The 27,602-nt window shown below is 42.1% G+C and overlaps 1 protein-coding gene across 1 annotated transcript in view; it reads left to right on the forward strand.

Annotated features, from left to right (window-relative positions):
- The window catches only part of CFAP73 (cilia and flagella associated protein 73), a 551,824-nt gene that overhangs the window by 160,792 nt on the left and 363,430 nt on the right, over positions 1-27,602 (forward strand). Inside the window, exon 4 of the mRNA XM_044068437.1 lies at positions 10,776-10,976. Within this exon, the coding sequence (XP_043924372.1) occupies positions 10,776-10,976 (201 nt within the window). The remainder of the gene's footprint in view (positions 1-10,775; positions 10,977-27,602) is intronic.

The following is a 27,602-nucleotide window of genomic DNA, read 5'->3' on the forward strand; positions in this document are numbered from 1 at the left end:
ATAATTTTTTGGGTGGCAAAAGCCAGGGTACCTTTTTAGCTAGTCTTATATAGGCCCTATGGCTAATAGCCTAGTACCTACCTATGAACTTATGAGACAAATGTGGAAAAAAGGAAACCAGAGCACTTGCATCACATAAATGTTCTGAAATCTTGGAGAGGAACTTTATTATCTGTATTAAGAATGTTTGCAGAAAAAGTTAAGGTCCAAACACCAGGTCTTGAACTTCAAACAGATTTGGCATTATCAGTGTCTCACAGCAGGAAACAAAGGAATCTGGACTCAGAAATAAAGATATATTTTCAGAGTTGTTTAGCAGAAACAGTTCAATACAACCCAATATAGAAACCTTGCCTGGTAAGAAAGTAAATTTGAAACCATATTCAGTTCCAGAATCCCAATACCAAGCTGCAGAGGAAGGAGTACAGAAACTATTCGTACTTTGGGTCACTAATGAGTCACAGACTAGGCAAAGTAGTTCAGTTGTATCAGTCACCAGGCCTGATGGGATCTCTAAGGTTTTTCAGTGACTTCAAAAAGTTAAATAGCCTAATGTGATTTGTATACCATACCTCCAATGGATGAACTAATTGAAATGTTGAGTAAGGCTAGGATTTTGCCCACTTTGAATTTAATCAAAGGCTACTGAAAAAATTGCACTAGCTTCAGAAGCTATGGAAAAAGGCATTTTTTTTTTTACAAAAGAAGCGTTCTTTACCAATGGAGTCCTGTGTTTTGTCTCTGTGGATTACCTACAACATTTCAGAGGCTAATGGGCAAAATTATTAGGTTTCACACCAGCTGAGATGATGGCTAATCCAGCAAAGTACAAGTTAAGTATGACAGAAGACCACTATTTGGGCTATGAAAAAGGCGAAGAAATAGTAAAAACACAAGCTGCGAAAATTGAAGTAGTACAAAATTGGCCCACACCAATCACCAAGAGGCAAGTTAATACATTGGGGTTTGGCTAATTACTACTGTAAATGTATTCCTAATTTTGCTACTACTGTTTGCCCCTTGACTGACCTGACCAAGGTAAAGTCCCCATAAAGGTTAAGTAGAGAGCTAAAGCAGAATAATAAGAGATGCCATGTTCAGAGCTAATGCTGAAAGTTCCATACTTTTCCAAGCAATTTCTAGTTCATATATATGCCTCTGAGGTAGGCATAGGAGTAGTATTGTCCCAGAAGGATACAGGAGGAAGAGCATCTCATTTTTTATATCAGCAGAGAACTCAGTAATGCTGAAAGATGTTAGATATTGATAGTGAATGTATTTCCATAAAATAAGCCCTTATCACCCTAAAATATTATTTGCAAGAGAGAAACTTTGCATTAATCTTGCCTGCCATCAATGGCTCTATCAGAAGAAAGACTGCAACCCTAAGTTGTCCAGGTGAACTTTTTCCTTTGAGCCTTACAGTTGCAAGATCCAACACCATCCAGGTCACATTATCTTAACTACAGATGGGCTGTTCCTGGCTTACATCCCATCTGAGAGAGCAGGAATCATTGGCACGAAAATGGGGAGGTCATGTGGAGACATAGAATTAGTGGCACAATAATGGGGAGGGTAATTTGGAGAGCTAGAATCAGTGGTGAAACACTGGAGGGGTCTGGTGGAGAACTAGAATCAGGGGTGCAACACTGGGGATCACGTGGAGAGCTAGAATCAGTGGCGCAATAATAGGGGGTAATGTGGAGAGCTAGATACTGAGGGACATGTGGAGAGCTAGAATCAGTGGCTCAATATTGGGGGTATCATATGGAGAGCTGGAATCAGTGGCTCAATACTGAGGGTGGTTCATGTGTAACAGTAACTCGTGAGCCCCTCATTTTGGGGTTGTTTCTGCTAAGATTATCTTAATAGAAGGTGTAGTACGAGAGAGTTGTAAAAGACATGAGAGCATTAAGCAGACTAAATAAAATGAGGCAAAACTCCATAGCAACCAGTGACAGACAGCTGAACCTTTAGGTATATAACAATCAATATGTATGGCAGAAATCAGATTCCTGAACCTTGGGCTGAAAGTGGAATCTTGGAGAGGCTGAATGAAGGTGTCCCTGAAGTCCAAAGTCTGAAGTTTGGAAGTTATCCCTGAAGTCTGTCTATGTGATAAAGTCTGTTGATAATATTTATTTGTTTACACTGGTGTTGACTGGGTTAGTTTAACTAGGCTAAAGGCCTCTTTTGTGGGGAGGGGGGGGGTTGAGGTGGTATTCATACTGATTTTGACAGGGTATTGGGGAACATCCCCTACTATTTTCAATAAGTACCATGGGATCTTTTACATCCACCTGAGCTACCACCAACATAGGCAGATGGGACGTTGGTTAAGCATCTCATCCAAAAGATGAAACCTGTGTTTGTAAGTACAGTGTATTTTACCTGTAAAATCTCTATAAGAAACTGTATTGCTTTGTGGAGAAAAAAATGTGCGCAACTATGAACTGCATTCTGGAAAAAAATGCTATGAAATAGATTAATTTATATTATTCTGCTTTGCTGTAAAATGAAACATTTTTTTCAGTGTGTGTGTAAATAAACCTTATCTAAAACTGAGAAGCAAAGCTGCTTACATGTCTTGATTTTATTTCTGTAAGCACTACACAATACTACTCTCTTGCACTTCCTCTTTCTCCCTGATACATACATAACGTGTATATTATATAATAATTTTATTTATATATATATATATATATATATATATATATATATATATATATATATATATGGTTTACTATGAAAAACCCGAAATGCCCCCCCCCCCAAAAAAAGTCCGTAACATCGAATGGAAACTGCAAATCCTTGAATACTAATTAGGCATAAATGCCGAATCTGTTGAATGACTGCAGCAGGTTCGACATTTATGTAGAATATCAAACGTGCCATCAGTGTAGGTGCAAACGTAAGTTAAACACCTATATTGGCATTCACGTTTTAGCAGGGGGGCAATCCCCCCTGCACCCCCACACCCCCTGCAAACTATATATTCCAACACTGGGATTGCACTACAGTGAAGAAAGGGATACATTTCCCATTCTGCACTGTACCGCAATCTCTGTGCATAACATCAAGTACATATCAGCGAATGCACAGTTGTATGTGCTGATATGTACTCTTGCTCTCCCAACATTCGGCAACACGGTCATCGTCCAACAGCCGGTCGTCATGTCCATTTTCACAAAACCCATCTTCAACATTCTCATAGTAAACCTATATATGTGTGTATGTGTGTGTGTGTGTATATATATATATATATATATATATATATATATATATATATATATATATATATATATATATATTAGTCTACTTCAAAACACTGAAATCTCATAGCACTGAAATTCAAAACATTGAGACCATAACGTCAAAAACCCAAAACACTGAAAACCCAAAACAGCGAAAACTCAGAGCACTGAAAGTGTGCATTATAACATAGCAAACTACAACGCACATGTAAATAACATCCCCTCCACCTATAACAACACCAAAGTAAGAAACACACTTTTTACTACATTTCTGCAGGGGGGAAAGCCCACATGCACCCTCCACACCCCCTCCCGTAAATTAAATATACCAACTCCTAGATCGCACTACAGTGGAAAAAGGTTAATTTCTTAACCTCACTGTAAGAGGATCACCATACAGAATGTTACCATATGAATCTGTTGCTTTCATGGAAGTTAAGTTAGTGTTCTGAGAAGTGCTGTTAGAAGTGAGTAGGGAAAGTGTTTATTTCGCCAATCTGTGCGTGTTTTTAGGCCATACAGGTAAGTGATTTAGACATTGTTTCCATTCTGTATGGTGATCCCGATACAGTGAGGTTAGGAAATTAACTTTTTTCCACTGTAGTGCAGTCTTGGAGTTGGTATATTAAATTTACAGGGTGCAGGGGGGCTTGCTTGGTACGTTTGTTTTCTGTTGTTATAGGTAGAGGGGATGTTATTTACATGTGCCTTGTAGTTTTCAATCTTATGATACAATGTTTCAGTGTTTTGATTTTCAGTGTTTTGCGTTTTCAATGTTATGGTCTCAGTGTTTTGAAGTTCAATGTTATGATATTTCAATGTTTTGAAGTAGAAGCATATATATATATATATATATATATATATATATATATATATATATATATATATATATATATACATACACACACTTACACGAGTGTGCCATTAGCTGTGTGCTGGTTAATATGAATTTGGTGCCAATAAAATACATACTGACAAATATCAAATTATACCAAGTATTGATCATCAAGTATAGCACAAGCTAATGTTAGGCATTATAAGCAGTTATCTGTTTTCGTCCTTTCTACATCTAGGGTATTTTCAGATATATTAAATACTTTCTTTGAACGCATTGACCTACTGCAATTCTTCTGTTTTTGCTATGTGCTATAGTGATTTAGTCTGTGCCCAGAAAAATACAGCATTTGGTGCTGTATTCTGGGAATACAACTGTCTGAGGGTGAAAGTTGCATAGTCTACGTGGAGAGACTTGCGTAAAATATACATGTGAGAGTGTTCGATCTCGCCGTTTGTTCTTACACCTGGGTTCGGAGCCGATCCTCGGCTCCGTGTCGGCTGCTTGCAAGCTCTGCATCGAGAAGAAGCTCGAGACTAACCTAACTCCCACAATCCCCCTCTGCCTTTACCTCAGATCTAGTTTGCCGCTGCAGCGTTCGCATCACTTGATCGAGCTCGAGCACCTAAAGCTAAGATTTAAGGATTTTTTTTCTTGTATTCTTGAAAATGATATATTTCTATATCTTGTTTGTTGACTGTGTGTCTGTGTGATACTGTCTTGAGGATATTCTCGGTACCAGTTAAAGTTTTTTAACTTGTTTAAGAGTTTCCCTCGGGGCCTATCCCACCCTTTACAGGACTTGACTACCGGATTAGACTTTTCTTGCTGGATTTGACAATTTTTATCGGATTTGACTTCATAACTGGACTTGACCTTTTCTTGTTACTATCCCTATTGTTAGCTTTACAAAAATGTCTGAGAAAGCTAAATCGGGTTTAAACGTTTCCAATGTGGGCAAAAGATGTCAGTTACTGACAATCATAGTTCCTGCGTCTACTGTCTTGGCCCTCTCCATCTGCAAGAAGACTGTTCAATTTGTCATTCTTTCAGTGGGAGGGTCATGACAGATAGGCGCAGGAAACTCATGGATAGGGGTTTGTTAAAACCTACTTTTCAAGAGGCTCCGGATGCTTCAGACCAGGCATCCAAATCCTCGAAGGAATCGAAGACGTCGGAGCCCAAGTCATCGGCTCCGAGCTCTTCAGTTAAGGTTCGATCACCGGTTCCACAGGCTTCGGGACCGAGTGTTCAACTGTTGTCAGTTTCCGAGCCTTGAGTCTTGGAACCAGTGACGGAGCTCCCTCCCCCGACACTGTTGAGGTCGGCTCCGTCTTCGATTCCTTCGACCCGTTCTTCCAGGCCCCTCTCCGACACCGATGTAGACCGCGTGGTGCAGAAGTTAATGGAGAATACGGCCTTATCCAAACTCATCTCGGTCTCCTCTCAATTGGTGTCGAGACTTGAAGGCCTCCCATTATCTCCATCTGTTCCTCCTCCGAGACCTGTCCAGTCTTTGGAGCCAGAAGAAGCTGATCTGCTGATTGTGGAGCCCTCGGTGCCAGAACCGTCCTTTTCTCGGTCGGCTCCGTTCACCTCGACTCCGTCGGATCCGGTACCGGAGTCTCGGAGCCGAAGATCCATCCTTGGTTCCGGGACCGAGAGTCGGACCGATGTTTCGGTTCCGACTCTCCCTCTCGGGGCCTCGGCTCAGATCGACTCGGTTCCGTCCTCGGGGTCGATGCCTTCGGTGCCTGTTTCGGGGATTCTTCCCATTTCTTCGGAACCGGGAGATACCTCGACTCGGGACCCGGGGGCCTTCGACCTCATGAGGAAGGTGTTGTCTACCCAGACAACCACATCAGTAGAAGCAGCCTTTCCTCCCCATAAAGGACCGTTATCCTCCTCTGCACCAACGGCTACATCCAAGCGTCGAGCACCTGTGTCTCAGCCACCCCTGGAGGGTGCCCCCTCTTCCTCGGAGGCTTCTTCGGATGCTCCCCCCGAAGAAGTCCCTAGGAAAAGATTGTGTAAGAGGAGACACTTAGATTCTCCACAAGAATCATTGACATCGGACACTGACTTGGATGAGTCAGAAGGGTCCCCAAAGTCACCTTCAGAGGATGTCTCTTTTTCTGACATCTTGGAGATCCTAAAACAGAGAGGTGATTGGCAATCCCTCCCCCCTTCTGAGGATGAGTCAGTCTTGCTGAAGGCATTTGGTGCTCGCCCTTCCTCCTCCTGGGTCACTCCGCCCTTCGATGAGTTAATGGAGCTGATTGCTCGAAGGGCGTGGGAGACACCTGACATGGTGGAACCAGTCCCTAGAAAGCCTAATAAATATATTACTGCACCCCAAAACAAGGCTTATCTCACAAAGGGAGTTCCAGTGGACGCTATGGTGGAGGCAGCGGCCACGAAAAAGGAGATGTCGGAATCTTCCTCATCTGTCCATCCGCCTAACAAAGATTCTAGGACTATGGACAGGTACGGGAAGCGCATTTTTAGTTCAGCGGCTTTTTCTATGCGATCCCTGAACTATTTGACCCACTTTACACGACTACAGAGGGATCTAATCAAAGAGTTGGGAGATACCCTCCAGGGTACTACAGATGCTGCTGTTTCAGAGAAAGTTACAGCACATCTCAATACCCTTACATCCATTGTAAACTCGTCCATGAGGCTGATCTCATACGCAGCCGAAGGATCGAGTAGGGCAGCAGCTTCAGTGATTGCTCTTCGCAGACAATCCTGGATGCGCTTATGTTCATTTGCGGAAGCCTTCAAGTCTTCCTTTACTAACGCCCCATTTGACAGTGCCACTCTCTTTGGCCCCAAAGTAAAGGAGACCCTTACCCGGTGTGAACAGGAGGGAAAGACTCTGTCTGCTGTCGGAGTCCATTTTTCTACCCCATCCAGACCGTACCCCAAAGGGCAACGCGGTGGAAAAATGTGGTTTCGAAAACCCCAAGGATCTTTCCCAGGCACGCAGGGTGATGCCCCCTCTAGAGGCAGAGGAGGGGGCAGAGGTGGAAGATGCCGCCCCGGCGGCAGAGGGGGTCCGCAAAACCAAGGTGACAGGAATACACCCCCTGGAAAACCTTTCCAGCACTCCTGAGAGGAGGCCCGACTGTCTTGCTCTGGAAGCAGTCGGGGGTCGCTTAGCTTTATACCCTCAGGCCTGGCAAAATCTTACATCAGACAACTGGGTAAAAAGCGTTGTTACCAGAGGCTACAGAATACCCTTCCTACTGCCCCCCATTCCAATGAAAAGACTCCCAGATGTGCCGCCCCATCTGCGAGATCCTGCAGCTATAGAAATTTCAAAGCTGCTAGAAAAAAAGAGTCATCCAACCAGTCCCAGCGGACCAAAGAGGATTCAGAACTTACTCAAGGTTCTTTTTAGTTCCAAAGAAGACAGGGGACTGGAGGCCGATTCTGGACCTAAGCAACCTCAATACCTTCGTCAAGAAAGAAAAGTTCCGAATGGTCACGCTTCAATCGATCCTTCCATTTTTACAGAAGGAAGACTGGATGTGCTCAATAGATCTAAAGGATGCGTACTACCACATCAAAATGGCCAGGGCGTCCAGGGATCACTTGCGCTTCTGGCTGGGAGCCAGCCACTTTCAGTTTCGAGCCCTGCCCTTTGGTCTGACCTCAGCCCCCAGGGTTTTCACCAAATGCATGGCAGTGGTGGCGTCTCACCTGAGATGCCTGGGATTCCAGGTGTTTCCGTATCTGGACGACTGGCTCCTATCTGCCACCACCCAGCGTCAACTGATACAGGCCAGGGATTACACACTACAGCTTTGTGTTCACCTCGGAATTTCCGTAAATTTCGAAAAATCTTCACTGCAGCCATCACAGCATATCTTATTCATAGGAGCAGAATTGGATATGCATCATTTAATTCTAAGGCTTCCTCCAGAAAGGATAGCCTCACTACAAAGCCACATATATCTTCTTCTGTCATCCAGAAAATCCCCAGCAAAACTGGTTCTGAAGGTTTTGGGTCTCATGGCAGCTTCCCTCATTGCGATACCATTGGGAAGACTGCACATGAGAGTTCTGCAATGGCTACTGTTTGCACAATGGTCGTTCCAACAACTTCCTCTGACACACAAAATTCTGATCACGAACACATGCAAATCACACCTAGCCTGGTGGCTTCAAACTTGCAATCTTTCCAGCGGAAGACCATTTGTGCTACCCACGCCGACAGCTACGGTGACCACAGACGCTTCCCTGATAGGGTGGGGGGGCATCTTTCAGGGACAGACAGTCCAAGGCGAATGGACCGAATTAGAGTACAATCTGCACATCAATGTTCTAGAGTTGAGGGCAGTGTTTCTAGTGTTGCAACACTTTGCTCCCCTTCTTCCTCTAGGGACTATTGCAGTACAGACGGACAACATGTCCGTAGTCTGGTACATAAACAAGCAAGGGGGAACCAAGTCTTATCAACTATGCAGAGAGGCCATGAGAATCTGGCAATGGGCAGAGTCCACAGGTCGCTTTCTGATCGCAACGCATATCCCGGGGTCATCCAACGTCATAGCCGACAGGCTGAGCAGAGCAATCCTGTTGCCTCACGAGTGGTCCCTCAAACAGTCAGTTGCGAAGAGAATTTTTCACAAGTGGGGCCAGCCTTGCTGTGATCTTTTTGTGTCTCCAATGAACGCCAAATGCAGGAGCTACTTTGCCCTATTACCCCCTCCAGGGGAAGTCCCCAGGGACGCGCTGGTTCACGATTGGCCCCCGGGTCTCCTATACGCTTTTCCTCCCTTTCCCCTGATTGCAAAGTTTCTGCAGAAAGCCAACAACTTGCAAAGGACGATAATCCTCATTGCCCCATTCTGGCCTCGTCAAATTTGGTTTCCCTTTCTTCTGGCACATCGCATTCGGGGACCCTGGATGCTGGACCCAGAACCAGATCTACTGACCCACTCGTCAGGGGCTCCCCACCCCTCGCTCTTGTCACTCCACCTAGCAGCTTGGCTGCTCCGCTTCCCTACTTAGCCAGGTCTGATCTTCTCTCACCTGCAGTTCAGAATATACTAGTAGCTTCTCATAAAGCTTCCACTACAAAGACCTACACTAGTAAATGGAAGCGTTTTGTGTTCTGGGCAAATACACAGCATTTGGACCCTGTTATAGCTCCTTTAAACAAGATCTTGGAGTTTTTGACAGAATTGTTTCACCAAGGAGCTTCTCCAGCCACTTTAAGGGTGCAATTGGCTGCCATTTCCAACTTTCATGTGGAAGAATGTGGGGCACCTGTTATGGCTCACAGACTTTGTAAAGCCTTTTTGAAAGGATCTTTCCATATTAGACCACCAGTTAGAACTCCTACATCTCCTTGGAATCTAAATATCTTATTATCTAAGTTGATGCTACCTCCTTTTGAGCCAGCCTCCTCTTGTTCTTTGAAGTATTTGTCATGGAAGACCCTCTTTTTGGTAGCCATTACATCCGCTAGGCGAGTGTCTGAGCTTCAGGCTCTTTCCATGAAACACCCTTATCTGATCTTTCATTCTGACAGAGTATCTCTTCGCACGAATCCATCCTTTCTCCCCAAAGTCTGCTCTATTAATAACATTAATCAATCCATTGAACTGCTACCTTTTTCAAAAATCACTCCAATAAGTTGGAGTATATGTTACACAAGTTGGATGTTCATAGACAACTTAGATTTTACTTGGATAGAACAAAGGATCACAGGAAATCTGATCAACTTTTTGTAGCTTTCGTTGACAGCAGGAAAGGTGTAGCAGTTACTAAACGAACCCTTTCCAAATGGCTAACTGATTGCATTATATTCGTTTATGATTCTTCAGAACAAACTTTACCTGGCAAACCCAAGGGGCACTCTACAAGATCAGTTTCTACATCCCTGGCTCATGCAGCTCGCCTACCATTAGACACTATTTGTGCAGCTGCCACTTGGTCTAAACCACATACATTCATTTCTCATTACAAGGTAGACAGGGTTTCTAGGGACAGGGCAACCTTTGGTTCCACTGTGCTCAAGAACGTTCTCCCGTGAGTTCCTCAGGAACATGGAGCTAGGGACGCTACCCAGGTGTAAGAACAAACGGCGAGATCGAACACTCTCACATTTAGAAGTTATGTCCTTACCATAACGTTCCATGTGGAGTGTTCATCTCGCCTTTGTTCTTACATTCCCACCCTCCCACCCTCAGGAAGAACGTGCAGTTTGGTGCCTGGTCTGGATTATTTGGCTTCTGCTTTGCAGTCGTTGTATATATATGTATATCTTGTATATATATATGGATAAGTGCTTGTACAGTATGTTGTTTGTTTTTTGCATGAATATGCTCTCTCTCTGACTCCTGGTTTGCTTGCAAACTAGATCTGAGGTAAAGGCAGAGGGGGATTGTGGGAGTTAGGTTAGTCTCGAGCTTCTTCTCGATGAAGAGCTTGCAAGCGGCCGACACGGAGCCGAGGATCGGCTCCGAACCCAGGTGTAAGAACAAAGGCGAGATGAACACTCCACATGGAACGTTATGGTAAGGACATAACTTCTAATTTGTAGAAGTTATTTAAATTACAGCATTAGTTAGTGATCCTGAAAAATAGGAAGTATTTACTAATAATAAAGTATGTCCAGTGATGTGTAAACTGTTATTGTTGTGTTTTTCTTCTCTCCCACTGGGGAATAGGAAAATGACTCCAAGCGAACCAGAGCTATTGGAAAAGCTAAAACAGAACAAGAGCTGACAAAGCAGAAGGAAAGGGACCTTGAAAAGCTAAATGAGCAGGTGGCTGACCTAATGTTACAGAAAGAACGACTTAAGCAGAGGCTGATAAAAAATGCAGTGTTTTGGAAGTACTTGGAGCAAGTAGCTCAGAAATCAGAAGAGGTACAGTGCCTTTTCATGTTGCTTTTTGGAAACTAGGGATGCTCCAGATATCATTGTGGTGATATTGTATGCTGAGCATGAATCAGCTTATGCAGATCCAGCACTCGTCACTTGATTTCACAGCACTGCTGTTAAGATCCCATGCATGTGAGCTATGTTTATTTATTTCCCAGTACACAAATGTTAACTTGCAAGCGCGCACACACACACACACACACACACACACACACACACACACACACACGTGCAGATACACAAGTATGTACACATACACAAATGTTGGTTTTATATATGTTGCAGTGTTTTTCCTCAGAAAAATACATGATGTGAGAATCATGAGTACTACACAGAGGTGTCTACAGGAGTCACATACATTACTAATCATGCATAAGCACTTGTGGCCTAGAAACTCACGGTTTCTGCCAGAACAGTGGTCTTCTGCCATGCTTAACTTGCACTTCACAAGTGTGTGTGTGTGTGTGTGTGTGTGTGTGTGTGTGTGTGTGTGTGTGTGTGTGTGTGTGTGTGTGTGTGTGTGTGTCTGTATGAGTGAGTGTGTGTGTGTGTGTGTGTGTGTGTGTGTGTGTGTGTGTGTGTGTGTGTGTGTGTGTGTGTGTGTGTGTGTGTGTGTGTGTGTGTTTAGCCGAGCATGCAAAAAACATAGTGCACTCCAACACTAGTTCCAGCATGTTGTAATGAGAATTGATGAAATCAATTGTGAGAAGCACATACTGAATAGGAAATCACCAGTTCACCTGTACTGTACTGACCTCTTTATGTAGAAATCTACAATAAAATGTAATGAAGCATACAGAATGTTTTCATGTGTTATTCTGCTTGTAATGTATTCCCAATGGTGTATTTCAGTGCAACATTACAGGTGGAATGCCTTTATGTAGTATATTGCACTGCAATGTATCATCTTATTTTGTTCATGCAATGGAAATTGCACTACAAAATACCTTCCTTGGGATTCAGAAAGCTTATCATGATGAAAAGGTTTAACTCAGTAGGTTTCTACATCACTGTCAGCCTTTCTGCTTTCTGATTCAAAGATGTTCTCCTGCTATGTTTTTTCCCCCCACTGGGGAAGCAGCATGTTAATGCAGCAATCCTGTAGGGGTGACTAATGTTAATGATGAACCATGTGCTCTGTCCTGGAAATAGCAGCTTTTGGGGGGGGGGGGTTGGAAGTATGTGTGTGTGTGTGTGTGTGTGTGTGTGTGTGTGTGTGTGTGTGTGTGTGTGTGTGTGTGTGTGTGTGGCACATGAATGTGACTGAATGAATGAATATGTGTCGCATGTCTGCCTGTCTTTCTGAATATCTGTCTGGCTGGCCACACTACAGGAGTTAGGTAGGATATGTTGATGCTTTTTTTTGTGGGGGGGGGGGGATACCTATGCTACCATGATGCTTGGGCTGGTAGGAAGAACACAAAGGCTATCAGGTCTGTGAGCACAGTGTTCAGTTCATAATCTTAGTAATGAGATGTTCCTGTTTTTTGTTTAGATTTACCGTGTCTCTGAATTAGAGTTGCTCCTTGCTGCAAGGACTGACCAGCATGTGTTTGTCGATTATCATGAATAGAGAGAATCTTTCTGAATCCTGATCTTTATTTCTAAAATGGGTGTGTTTATGTTTGTGCAATTTGAAGAAAATGCAGTTATTTTTTGGAGATTTTATTACTCTAAAAGTGCCACAGAGAGAACTACATGCTTCCATTTTTTTCACAAAAGACAAGGCTGTATATGACAACTTTTAATGAGTATGGAAATAAATCTTAATTTTGGAAAGGCATAGATGAATTCATTCATGAGATTTACTTTTAGTGCATTATTTTAGCTAGAGAGACAGTATAAAATTAATGCCATGATCTTTAGAGGCAGCCATGACTATATCTACTACCTCATCATCAGTTTATTTCCCCAGTAATACTAATGGGATCCAAAATAATGGAACCAAATGCCTTCACTTATTACAAATATCATATGTGTGGTGTTTATGTGAATTTAAGCTACATTTTAGGATTATTTAGCTTCTCTCCATAAAAGTAAATACATGCATACAAATATTTCAAGCACAGGTGTTAATGCCGTTCTAGCCTGCCAATAAATGCTACACACATTAAAAAAGCAATGTTTGAATGCCTTCATGGTATTCAACTCAACATGCCATTTTTCCATGTGAGTTTCCTTTCATTGTGAATTGTCCTAGTTTCTGCTATATTAGTGGTTTAGACAATATATACCAAGAACAAATGAAAAAAGGTCCGGGGGCATAAAACCAAAACTAGAGACAACAAACTGCACCCCTTGGCAATTGTGTGAGGCTTCTCCAGTTGAAAAATGGATCTGAACCAAAAGTAAAATAAATCCTTTATTTTATACGCAAGACAGTATGTACTTAAAATACATATCATAAATCTACACATGCACATACACACACACACACACACACACACACACACACAAACACGCATGCAGTCATATATTTTTTCATTGAAGATTAATGTATAAAAACATCTGTGCACATTACATTGATTTCTGCATCTCAGAACTTCAAAAATGGATGAAATTAAACTGATTGCAAAAAGAAAACAAACACTGATTAGTCAACTAAAAACATTACAGTAAATTCAGACAGGGTTAGGCATGGGAGTAACAGCAGGGTTAATATTAGGTATAGCATACATGAGTAAGGATGGGTGGGGTCATTGTAGTTTTGGTTTTAGACATGAGAGAATTCCATTAGCAGATATAAGTGCTGATACAGCTCCTGATCTTAATAAGGGAGCATGTTAATTTATATTATGTGTGTTAGTTAAATGTTATTTTACTGAGATGTTTTTGTTATTAAATTGTCTAAAGTCCTGAATAACTTATGGGACAAAGGCACTAACCAATGTTTTAATAAACATGGTGTTTCCACAGTCCTTTTGGTCACTTTGTATTTTGTTTTTACTTTGTTAATTTGTGACAGTGTTCATCCATTGGGATGTCTGTTGTTATACTTTATATACATATATATATGGTTATAGGACAAAATAATTAATGGAACTTTTATCAAGTGCAGTTCCAACAATTACACATTAACTAAAAAAACAAACTGACCAAACTGCCCAGTTTAAAATTGACATAAAATTTACTTTTTTAAGTGTTTCAGCAGTGGGGCTTCTGCACATGATATCCCATCTATAGATAGATAGCTATACATATACATATCGATATTAACTCCAAGATCACACAGTTCTAGGGAAATGGCAAAACTCTGTAAACCTCACTATTCAGTAATCTCACCTGTTTGAAAGCCTTTTAGCTAATTAGAACATTAGTCTGTGAAAACATTTACTGCATTTCTGATTTGACTAAAATACATTTCAACACAAAGGGTGGGATCCTTGTGTGTGTGTGTGTGTGTGTGTGTGTGTGTGTGTGTGTGTGTGTGTGTGTGTGTGTATATATATATATATATATATATATATATATATATATATATATATATATGTGTGTGTGTGTGTGTTTGTGTGTCTGTAAAACTGGTCTATGTTATAACAGCGAATGATCAAAAGATCGAACTCTGTTATATCGACCACAAAAGAATGAAAACAAAAAAGAGCAAACAGCCAGAACAGTGAATTTTTTCCCAGGGAAAAAAAATTGCTGTTCCCAAAAAAAAAACCCCACACTAAACACTATTTTAAGTGGGGGCCTTTGCCCCCCACACCCCCCTACTTAAATATACCAACTCCGAGATCACACTACAGTGTCAAAAATGGCAAAGTGACGGAAGCGGCCAAGCGACTTCTTTCCCAGGGAAAGAATTTGCTTAAAAGCCATTTTGTTATTTTGCATTTTTGACATTTACAGTTTGACGAAGACGCATTCGACATAATGCTTCTTCGTTCTTCTGACAGGAACCTGTGTAAAACTATATGACTGTGTTATTAGTTCTTGAACATTCTAAACAGTAATAACCAAGTGACAGAATAGACTTCATCGAATGCAAATTCAGTCAAAACTATATAAGTAAACTTCATTATCTACGCATTTAGTCAAAACTAAATAAAATAGACAACAAAGCTTTTTTGAGAAGCCAATAACTACCTTGAGATCACACAACAGTGAATATAAGTGAAAACTCTATAACCTCCACAATCTGATGATCTCATTCTACATCCAGCATGCACGTTCAAAAAAAGTGTGAATCGACCAAAATATTTGGAGATTCACACTCTCACTAAAGTTATATATATATATATATATATATATATATATATATATATATATATATATATACGTCTACTTGAGTTGGACGAAAGACCAGAAGATCGAAATCCGGAACGCCAAGCCGAAAACAACGAAACCGCAGAACACCAAAAAGCGCGAAATTCAAAATCCCGATATTACGGGAGTTTGAATTAGCACTTTTTGTGTTCTGCTATAGGTAAGTGTGTGTGAGTGTATTTGTGAGGGGAAATGCTATGTGTAAGTGTGTGTTGTGACTGTGGTGTGAGGGACTGTACTGTGTGGGTGTGTGTTTGCCTTGTTTGTCTGTTAGTGCAATCTTGGAGTTAGAATATTAAAGTGAGGAGGTGTGGGGGGCGCAGTATAGGGTGTTTTATTTAGTAGTGTGGGGCAGTTGTGTGTGTTTTTGTGTGTTATGTGCATTCTGTAAACTTATGTGCTCTTCGGTGTTCTGGGGTTTCGTTGTTTTCGTCTCTGTGTTCTGCGTTTAATTCTTCTGGTCTTTCGTTGTTACGAAGTAGACCCATATATATATATTTATATATATATATATATATATATATATATATATATATATATATATATATATATACACACACACACACACACACACACACACACACACACACACACACACACTCATATGTTATGAATGTTATGGATTGTGCCAGAAAAGAGTAATTGAGCCAGTTAACTTACCTGGTTAAAGAAAGCATAAATAAAATAAATCTGTAATTTATGACACATTGGTGTGAGTTAAGTAATCTAGATAGGTGATGGCATTTCAGATGTTTTTCTAAGAATAGTAGCAGGAATTCAGAGATAAATGGTTTGTCTGCGCAGTATTATATATCAGTCATTCCATAGTAAGACATGGCTCTTCATAGGTTCATAGGTGATTAGCAGCCTAACAACTGTAAAGGTTATTTTTAAGTCTAGCCATGCTTTCCAAATGCATTTGACAGGTTTTGACACCATTCAATTTATAGGGAGGGGAACAGTTTTGGTATTAGTGGTCAAACATATACATACTTCCTCTTTCAAATAGGGACATATGGCAGTCCAGGGTAATTTTAATATTCCCCCATCCACTGATCCAAGTAGCACTTTAATAAGTGCAGGGAGGAGCCCTGCTTCACTTGTTCCAGAGAAGAGGTAGTCTCTGAGGCACATACCTGTCCTTCTAACATGTCTTATTTATGTTGTAGATGAGGTTTACATCCCTAGATCAAGTGTTTCTGATGTTATTTATAGGTTCATAGGTGATTACTAGGATAATGACTCTAAAGGGCCTTTTAAAACCTAACAAAAAGTCTCTGTATGGCCATTCCAAATAGTTCATAGGTAGTTACTAGGCTTGTAGTCCAGAGGACCACTGAAGACCCTAGACAAAATCCTAGTTATCCCCAAGCACGGCCTGGTTAAATGACTTGCTGAAGGTCACACAGTAGGCAACATACATACCTTCTCAGATATGTATCAAAGCTTGCATAGCACAGCTAATCCAATAAAAGCACTGCAGAATAAATTAGTGCACTTGCATTATGAGAATGCAGTGGATAAGATGCACTAACAAACTACATGAGATCAGGGGAAAGCAGAAATCGTGCCTGAGGTGATGTGTATTCATGCACACAATGAAGTATCACATCACTACCACATGTACCATGTCATACAGCCCAAGGAGGGCCAGCACAGCAAAATCCTAACCTGGTTCGTCATATAAATAGTGAGGAAAGGGTGTAACAGAACAGTGAATAGCAAGCAGAAGAAATCCAGAAATGACAAATGGGAGGAGGAAGGGCATATTTTTTTAGCAGAACTGGATTGTATTTTTTCATACAGGAAGGTGAAGGGTTAATTGACGAAGGTAGTGAGGAATGGTTCAGGGAAGAAGGGATAGAGTGAAGACAGAACATTGCAGTGCAAAGAAACATAAAATGCAGACACAAATAGTGGTGGTAGGGGCACAAAACATGGGGGACAACAATGAAGGGACACATACAGAAGATGGACACTTGATGATGGCTAGGACTGGCCAACAAGTAGGATATGTGGAGTTACATGAAGGCAGGGGAGCATATGGGTGGTGGGCTGGGCTGGATACATGGTGGATTCCAAACCAGACCAGAGGCCAGCCTACACAGACATCAATCACTTCTGGCTAATGTCATGTGCAGACTTGACCAGCAGTGTCAGGAGGTGCCCCTTCTATGTTGAGGTAAGTATCCACCTATTGTCATAGCACAGACAACATCAATTAATGTGACCATCACTGGAAGACCACAGAGGCTACTAGTTGCCCTAAATATCATCTATAGCTAGGTGACGTCTCTCTCCTGCCAAGAGGGGGGGGTCTTGCAACTCCTGGTGACCCAGATCCAGAGGTATCAGACAAGGCGGGCTGAGGTGACTGTCACTGCCTTTCCACCACCACCAAAAAGTGAACTTGTAAGAGGAAGAAAAAAAAGAGAGCACATTTTTACACACATATGTTACAGATAATATTACAGGCGTACAGTGCAGTAGTGCAAATGGCGTTTGCAGATCACTGCTGGGAGAAGTGCATTCCCCACCTGTGATATCACTCCATATTTGTTTTTCACTCCTTGATAGCTGTAAAACAAAAATAGGAAAAACTCATTTCAGGACTAGATCTGTTAAAAGAAGAAGAAAAACTGCTGACAATATAACTGTCTGTCTGTCTCTGTCTTTCTGTCTGTCTGTCTTTCTCTCTCTCTCTCTCTCTCTCTCCTTCACCTCTGCTTGTCACTCCAAAATCAGGTCAGGATGACTGTGCAAGTCACTGTAACAATGCCTGTACTACTGACTAGTATGGGTGATGCCAGTGACATGATTCACTGAAGCTCATGCAGGTATCCACCTTGTACAAAGGGCCACCATACTGGTCCAGCAGGTGCTCCCATAAGTCTTTATGAGGAAGAATAAGACATTTGTGCTCACCATCAGAGATTATGCAGACATCCTGATGTTCCCAGCATCTAAATCAGCCATGGTCATTCATTCAGGTCCACTCATGGAGCAAAACAGTTGTCCTGTTGAAACATGAATGCTTGTTTGGATGGCACATGACATGCATTGTAGGATAGTAATGAGATGCTACTGAAAGCCGCTGTAGTGCACAGCCACAGCAGTATGAGTTCATGGATTCAATGCATGACTACAAAGCGTACATGTCCTCAGCCTAGGGCTGAACAAGTTAGTGCAGATTAGCGTGGTAGTGCAGCCCATTAACATAGTCATGCAGAGACAATTGCAGTCCCTTATTAACATAACTGCCACAGTAACTGGCCAATATTATAGGTTCATAGGTTCATACTAGGCTGACAGCTACAAGGGTCTTTACAAGCCTAACCATGCAGCCCATCCCAGTTTTGTCCCAGAATTCCTTGGACGCCTATATGGTGGGATAAAGTTAGTAAAGAAGTAGCTAAGGGTTGGGGGGTTATGTTAGTCAGGGATTAATTTACCTACTGTCAAATTGTGTCCATCAGACACATGGGGACCAGGCTAGGGGTGAATTTGCAATTTCCCATCCAATGATCAAGGTTTTTCTTGAATAGGAACAGGGATGAACTCTGCTTAATGTTAATGGGAAGCTTATTCCATAGTACAGGGATCCTTTGAGACACATATCGGTCCCTCAAGCAGTTCTATTTATGTTGCAGACAGAGGTCAGATCCTTAGATCTAGTGTTTCTGGTGATGTTTGTCTTGCAGATGTGCAAGAGATCCATCGGAGCTGGATCTGAGGATGCCATATATGTATTAGGCATAGATTACCTCTCAGTAACCTCTAGGAGACTGAGTACAGAGATAGGACCTTAAAGCAATCTGTGTAGAACAGGTTATTCATACCCTGGATTCTCCTGGTGAAGCATCTTTGAGGGTATTCCAACTGTTGCAAGTGCCTGGCTAAGCACCTGCCAGAGGGGGCATTGTACTCAATGATGGGTTTGATAAGGCCTGAGTAGAGCAGTACTATTACTTCCTTGGACCTGGAGGCCATACCCTTACTTATGAGCTGGGCAACATAGAATGATATTCTTAGTATCTTGGCTATCTGTTGGTTGAATGCCAGATTACTATCTATATATGTTTCCAGATCCCTAACTATCAGGTCAACTCTTAGAGGTGTTTTAGCGATGAAGTAATTAGCTTGGGTGGATGCTTTCCTAAAAGGCACTATAATGCACTTCTTTACATTGAGTTTTAAATCTGTGGCTTTCACACTAGTCATTTGTTTGTGTTAGATCCTCTTGTAGAATGTTGGTGTCAGGGGGAATTTATGATAGCTCAAAATTTACAGTCATCTGCAAACTTGGTGAGCCAAAGGCCTTTGACATTAGGCTTGACTTTGGAGAAGTAGATGCCTAACAGGAGTGGACCCAACACAGAGTCCTGGGGTACTCCACTGGTGACCAGTCTCTTAGTGGAGGTGGTCTCACCAATCCTGACTTCTTGAGTCCTGTCTGTGAGCCAGCTGGCAATCCAGTAAGTTATGTAGGAATTTATGCCTAGTTCTGAGAGTTTGCCAACAATACCTGAGTAGATATTACATCAAATGCCTTGGCCAGGTCAAGGTAGGTGCTATGCACTCTTTTCCCCTCATCCATAGCCATGGTGATACTCTCAAAGAAGTCTACCAGGTTAAGTAGGCAAAACCTTCCCTTAACAAAGCCAAACTACGATGAGTCCAGTGTCTGTAGGTTGCCACTGTCCTTGCTGATCATTTCCATGATAATTCGTTCCATGGCTTTGCATATTAGACTTGTCAGACTGGTGGGTCTGTAGTTTCTGGGGTCAGTTGATAGTCCATCCTTATGAAGAGGGATGACCATTGCAGCCCTCCATTTACCTAGCATTCAACCTCTTTTAAGACTGTAGTTGAAGAGTGCCTCAAGTGGCCCTGCTAGGTCTTGTTTTAGGCTGTTAAGGAGGCAACCAGATGTATTGTCAGGGCCCATTGAAACAGTGTTTTGGCCTTTATGAGCACCTCCAGGACCTGCTGCCTGTTGATAGTCAAGGGTGATATGCTGGAAGGGATTTTACAGGGGGTAGTGGAGGGGAGTGGGGGTTGACGTTATAGCTAAATTAATCAGCCAGTAGATTTGCTATGTCACCCTGGTCAGTGATGATTCTGCACACTGCTTAGTATTACCTTTAAAATTCCTGACATAGCTGAAGGCCTTGTGATTGTGCTTAGCCTGGAAGGCTATCCTGAGCTAGTAATTGGCCTTGCTGGACTTTATTAGACCACAGTTACTTATTTAGTTGAATTAGATTAGCATGATATAAAATGAGCATGCCATATTGGGGTAGGTCACACTAAGACAAACAACTGTAGAATCAGAAGGCATAAAAGGAAATCAAGACACCTGGTAATGTACACCTGCTCGTACTGATTATCCATGGTGGAAGGTAGCAACAGGGTCATATAGGAAGTGTCCTATACGGCTGAGGGAACACAACACAACACAAGACCATGATGCTGTCAAGTTCGGCTGTGAATTAGGCAGCAATGCACACATTGAGCAGGCATGTCACACAAGACATAATGGCCAATGTACATAGAGCAACAAATGGCAATGCATACCGTGGTTGGGGGAACAGAGTGAGCTGAGGAATGTAGGGGCTTAGTACACTTCTGCATTAAGAAGTGTTAATGATAACATGTATTTTGCTAAAGTTTGATTAGAAAAGAGAGGATTAGTCACAGCACAACAGAGAACAAGTAAATGGCCACTAAATGGAGGTGCAAGGTGGCAGAGAGACATAAGGGACATCCACAGACAACCATTTACACACACACTGACCAATATGTGTATCCCACATGAGAATGCACTTTGTCATGGGCGAACAAGAGAGGCAACTGCTGGAAAAGGGGTTACTACAGATCATCTACATAAATTTCATGTGCATTCTAGACAAAGGTAACTGAGACAAATTTTTCAGGATCAGAGTGGCAGGGAGTTGTGCAGGGCAACAGTGCTGTTGGCTGGCATAGTTGGAGTCTGCATTACTTTTTCAGTGAGTGGCAAGGGATGTGATGTTACATACCAACAGCAAGGAATGGGATTTTGCCAATGACATGTCCACCACACGTGGCAAACCACCACCGACACAGACTTGTTTCACAGAGGTGGATGAGTTCCTGGTTTGGAAAGGGGGGGGGGGGTCAGACCCTCATTACACGCTGTAGTTTGGGTGTGGGAGCTGGGTTTGTCATGACTTCACTAACGTCTGTAAGTAATACACCACATTAATAATAGCTTTTACAGTGCCATACTGTACAGTGCATTGCATATGAGGCAGGATTTACTCAGCAAGGGGCTTCTGCACATCGGTCCTCCAGATACCTCCAAGCTGCAACTACAACACCCTGCACAATAATTTATGTATGTGTTCATATGATATTCACAGATTGTGTCATCTACCAGTATGTCTGCAATGGTGGAGGGGATTTAAGCATGGATTTCATTGCTCCCAGAGATATCTTGTCTACAGCGTGTAATGAGGGTCTGACCCCCCCCCCCTTTCCAAACCAGGAACTCATCCACCTCTGTGAAACAAGTCTGTGTCGGTGGTGGTTTGCCACGTGTGGTGGACATGTCATTGGCAAAATCCCATTCCTTGCTGTTGGTATGTAACATCACATCCCTTGCCACAAGGGTGGGAGACTTAAACACAAGGGTGGGAGACTTAAACCTTGACACGGTTATTAATAGAACGTGCTGGAGGGACAGATTCATCACCCAGAGACTCCCTATGCTGTGGAACAAAATCCCGGTACATGTGAGGCAGAGCACCTCGCTGGCCTTGTTCAAGAGGAATCTTGACCAATGGATGGGAGATCGCAGATATACCCCAGGGATTACTTCAGTGTCACTGCTTGACAGAGGCACAGCAAAATAATAGGCATAGTTTTATTCAAACTAAAGGGGTGGCAAAAGCCACATAACTATGGGCTAGGCTTATAAATGCCCTTGGGCAGATAGCCTAGTATGAACCTATGAACCTATATTCTTTCACAAGTTCAGCTGGTGAAGGGTCCAGGACAACGGTACAGCATGTGTCTCTGAATCAACAAGTCGCCTGTAGGTGAGATGATGGAAGTGTGTACATGGTTCAGTTTGATGACACAGTGACACTTTCAGCAGTACTAACATTCAGGGGCTCACACACACATTCTCAACATATAAAGACTCTGAGCAGGAACAGGCTAAAACTTCAGCCTCACCAATGTGTAGAGGATGTCCTGTAACTGTGAGCCCCTTCAGGATATAAAAATAGTCCCCAGCACAGATGGCATCTGTGAGCAGCACTGCCTCTAGCATGTATGAACATCCTCCAGGGGAGATATGTGGTGGTATGTGATACAGCCATGGGCCAGGTGCAGCACTTGGCATTACTCAACAGGTTAGAGATCCAAGGGGCAGACAACTACTCTCTTCACCACTGTGGAAATGGTGAGCATATTACTTAGCCCACATTATGATATGCAATACCTGCAGGACCTATCGGGTGACATGCAGAATCTGCATAGTAACATAAAGTATAGGTACTAGAAGCAGACAAGAGTGCTCAGCTCACTGATGGCTGACATTGCATCAACATGGAAGATGGTAATTATACTGAGATCTGCTTTGACAGGCCTACTGTCCATTATTATTGGAAGGTCTGTATGCGATGTGGCCTGTCACAGGATGAGTATACCTGGATGACACAGAACAGCATTACAGTTGTCTGTGGCCACAAAGGACACCACTCCTGGGCATGGCCAGTCTCATGTTCATGACTGCAAATGCTCCACTGACTCCATGCCTAGGGCATTTCACCAGGCCACCTGCTCTCCTTCTCATGCTTTTACATTTTGATATCCCTGTTTGCAAATGAAGCTCCACTCCTACTTACGGCAGTCACCATTAGCATACATGCACATGTTCCCCTACTTTTACAACATCCTTACCACAGTTTGCACTGAGCTTGGACATTAAGCATATGACCACTTCATTTCAATCCCTCACTCCCCACAACCTGCTGGCAGTCTGCATGGCTACCACATTCACCTCCAATGACCCTGGCCCATATGATAGTATTGTTGTCACTTGTCACTGTATCCCACCCAAAACCTAAGCCAATGATGGTGACTTTGCTCTACCCACCTCTTAACCTGTGTGTTTAAGGTCAGGTCTAATGCACAACATGACCAGTCCATGCACTGTCTTGCATAGGCTGGGTATAATAATGACTGAATCGTTTAAGTATGTCATCTGTATCATGGTCCATAGCTGTGGATCAGATGCCTCTTCTGCGCTGTGATGTATTGGCCCACTTCTGTCTCACGCAGGGTTCTGCTGCTGCATCATCTTCTTCTGATTCACTGTCATGCTCCTCGGCCACTGTGCCAATGGGCATGGTGGGCCCTGCTATGATGTTTTCCTGTTGCTCTAGCCATCTCCACACAGTTAAGTTTTGCAACATTGTACATACTACTAATATGTGGCTGCAGATCTCAGGTGAATACTGCAGCACTTCACCAGATACATCAAGACAGTGGAAGTGTCCCTTCCGTTGAATAAAAAAATCTTTCCACCACATTCTGTGCCTCTGTCCATGCAGTATTGTATGCCATCTCCATCATGGTCTGAAGATTGCAGATGGGGCATCAGCCATGACCACTGTTACAATGCATAGCTGCCATCCCCTGTAACACACAACAGTGACACCATTACCTGTGGCCTGCTATCTGATTGGATGATAACAGTGTATATACTGAGCTATGTACCTACCTATACTACTTACAAAGTAGATGAATGACCTTGGGGGGAAAGTGATTCTGCACGAACCATCAGGTCATACCTCTGTCAAATATGTGAGTCATTGAAACTATCTAGGTGCTACATAGCATCTTTACAGATGATTCCCTGAGTATTTCAAGCCACCTGGCAGTTGAGGCAGTGGATGTCTTTTTTGTTTATGTATCTTATACATAGACTTGACGGTGTCTTGATGGCAATATGTGTGTAATCAATAGCTATCAGGACCTAAGGAAAATGGACAAGGATGTAAAATGCTTGCACAGAGGTGGTTCTCTCCTCTGCAGCCCTTGTGAACTATATATGCTCCTTCAAATGCTGTAGCATAATAATGAGGAAATGGCATAGGATGTCTGAGGCTGATGCCTGTAAAATTCCTAGCACATCTCCTGTAGGTGACTGAAAGATTGTCATAGCTATGATAGTTAAAAATACACATACCTTAGTGTCCACTGGGGGTAAACATTCCATGTATCTCTGTTGATTATTCATGTGGCTGACACACTTCAAAAAGCTTCAGTATGGTCTTCCTATCCAAATGGAAGAGGTCTATGATCTGCTGGTCAGTCAAGTGGTGATAGATTAAGCTGTGATAGGACCAGCTGCCCTGGCATGGAGGACCACAGTGCACAACATTGAAAGCACTGACTCAGAGATGACCATTAACATGTTTTGCATTAATGTAACTGCTGCTAATGTTAACATTGTAGCTTCCTGTACAGCAGCAAATGTGATACTTTGAAAAGTTAAAGCCATGGTGCAGAGAACATATTTTATACATATCTGAATGACTCAGCCTTGTTTAATGGCATAATGGGTTCCTTGTTTGTTTCAGGAACCTCATCCCTATATCATTATGCTGCCATTTGTATACGTTGATGCCCAGCCATGCTGCTAGTGTCTGTGAATCACTTCCTTCTTGCACATTACCACTCTCTGTGCTAGTGTAAGCAGCACTTTCTATAAATACTATCAGCTACCTTATAGATTCATAGGCTCATATAGGCTAATGACCCAGGGGGCCCTTTTTAACCCTAGCCTTGCTTCCCAAATGTGTCTGACAAATTTTGATACTCTGGAGTTATTTTAAGAGGTATAAGTAGGCTTCGGCATGAGTGGTCAAGCATTTACAGGCTGCCTCTGTCTAATAAAGACATGGGTGCCAAACCAGGAATAAATTTCGGATTCCCCATCCACTGATCCAAGTTACATTTCAATTGGATTAGGGAAGAACTCTACTTCTCATGGATGGGAAAACTGTTTCAGAGAAGGAGTATTCACTGAGACACATACCTCTCCCTCCAGCATATCCTATTTATGTTGCAGACAAGGTTAAGGTCATTAGTTTGGGTAACTCAGATGCTGTTTGTTCTGAGGATGTACAACAGGTCCATCAGACTGGAATCAGAGAATGTTTTGTAGGCCAGACATAGATTACCTCTCAGTGGTCTGTAATATACCTATTACATAAATAGGGCTTTGAAGTGGCCTGTACAAGATAGGTTTTTATGCCCTGTATTATTTTTCTGAGGAACCTCTGTTGATGCTGCAGTTGTTGCATACAGCTGGTCAGGTACATTCTGAAAGGAGGCATTGTACTCACTGACTGGTCTGATGAGGGCCAAGTACAGCATAACAATAGCATCCTTGGACCTAGATGCCATACTCTTGCTTATAGGTTGCAGTATATAGAGTAATTTCCTTACTACTACTACCATAGACATATATGTATGTATGTATGTATGTATGCATTCCCAAATACCTGAAAACTGGGTCTACTCTTAGGGGGTGTATCATCAATGTGGTGGTTTCCAGGAGTAGCCATCTTTCTAAAAGATACTACAATGCATTCCTTGAAATTGAATTTTAGACTGTGGCTCTGGCAACAGTTTTTTGGTCTGTGTCAGGTCTTCCTGGAAGGTATTTGTGTCTTTGGGAGATTCTATGACTGTGCCTAGCTTTCAGTTATCTGCAAATTTGGTGACCCAAAGGCCCTTGATGTTGGCCTTGATTTCAGAGAAGTAGATGCCAAAAAGGAGTGACCTCAGCACTGAGCCTTGAAGAAATCTACTTATGAACAGTCTTTTTGTAGAGATAGACTCTCCCATCCAAACTTCTTGGGTCCTATCTTTGAGTCAGCTAATTTTGCAGTGAGTAATATAAGGATTTATAACTTAATTTCATGAGTTTATCTACAATGCCCAAGTGGAGTATTGTGTTGAATACTTTGGCCAAGTCAAGATAGGTAGTATGCACCATTTTACCCTCAGCCATTACTTTAGAGAACTTCATAAAGAAGTTCATCAATCTGAATAGGCATGACCTGCTCTTGATGAAATTAAACTGGGCTGGGTCCAGTGTATGGAAGGTTTCCTATGTCATTGTTTTACAATTGCATGATATTTCTGTTCACTTGGCACAAATTCTGCCTGGTGGCTATGCTTAAATAATGATTCTAGTCATCCTGATAGGTATGTTTCATGCTGATATGTAGGCATCTTGGTATACTATCTGAGCCCATCAATGCAGTGTTCTTGGCTTTGGAGAGTGCATTGAGGATCTGAGAATCTGTTCCCTATTAACAGTTGGGGGGAGCTGTGGTTGAGGGTATTTCCTAAGGGGTGTTGGGAGGAAGCTTAAGCATATCATACTGATAGGCTAACCTTGAGGTATGCTTGTTTTTGATGTAATTAGAAACACCTCCACCTTTTGTTCCTTCCTGTGCAGTAGTTGGTCTAAATGCATGGAAAGCATTACAGCCCTGCACTGCTGGGGTTCTTTCGGAGGCTTTAAACCACATCTTAGTAACTGCACAAAAAATCTACATTTACCAGGATTAGGAGAGCTTGCAGGGAGTGGGGTTTCTTGTTTAGACTCCTGGCATTGGCATTGAAAAGTAACACTTTCAGATTTCCTGGTCTGGTTTAGCTATGTTGGTAGGTTTATTAGGTTGACCAAACCAAAACTAAAACCAACAAATGTAACAAGAAGAAACACTCGAACCACAGAATCAGTGTTGTAAGCGCTTTCGTTTACTCCACATAGGTAAACTTCATCAGACAGTGTGTTAAAATTAATTAATTAATGCCTTAGCCAAACACATAATTACCCATCCCAACCATAAGTTCGAATTTACAGTTATTGACAAAATTTATGAGAATGTTAGGGGTGGGCCTTCTTCTTTAAAATTGGAATAAAAGGAATTACTATGGCAATTAAAATTAAACGCCACTGTTTTTCCTGGCTTGAATGATTCCATTTCTATTGGGAATATATTAAAAATTAAGGCATTGTTGAGATAATGGTGTTTATTGTTAGTTTACATGTATATCTAATATATTTAAATATTTTTGAGTGCAATTTCATGGTTTAAATATGGCTTATGAAATGTTTTTAGTGAATTTATATTTATGAACACAAGCCTTTTGACATTATATATATATACATTTATAATTTCATAATATGTATACATTTACACACTTTTATTTACATGCATTGGTTATGTATTGTTTTAGATGTTCTGTCCTTTTAAATTCCTGATG

The sequence above is a fragment of the Protopterus annectens genome, chromosome 4.part0 (genome assembly GCF_019279795.1).
Source record: "Protopterus annectens isolate FY-2018-M chromosome 4.part0, PAN1.0, whole genome shotgun sequence".
Taxonomy (NCBI): Eukaryota; Metazoa; Chordata; order Ceratodontiformes; family Protopteridae; genus Protopterus; species Protopterus annectens.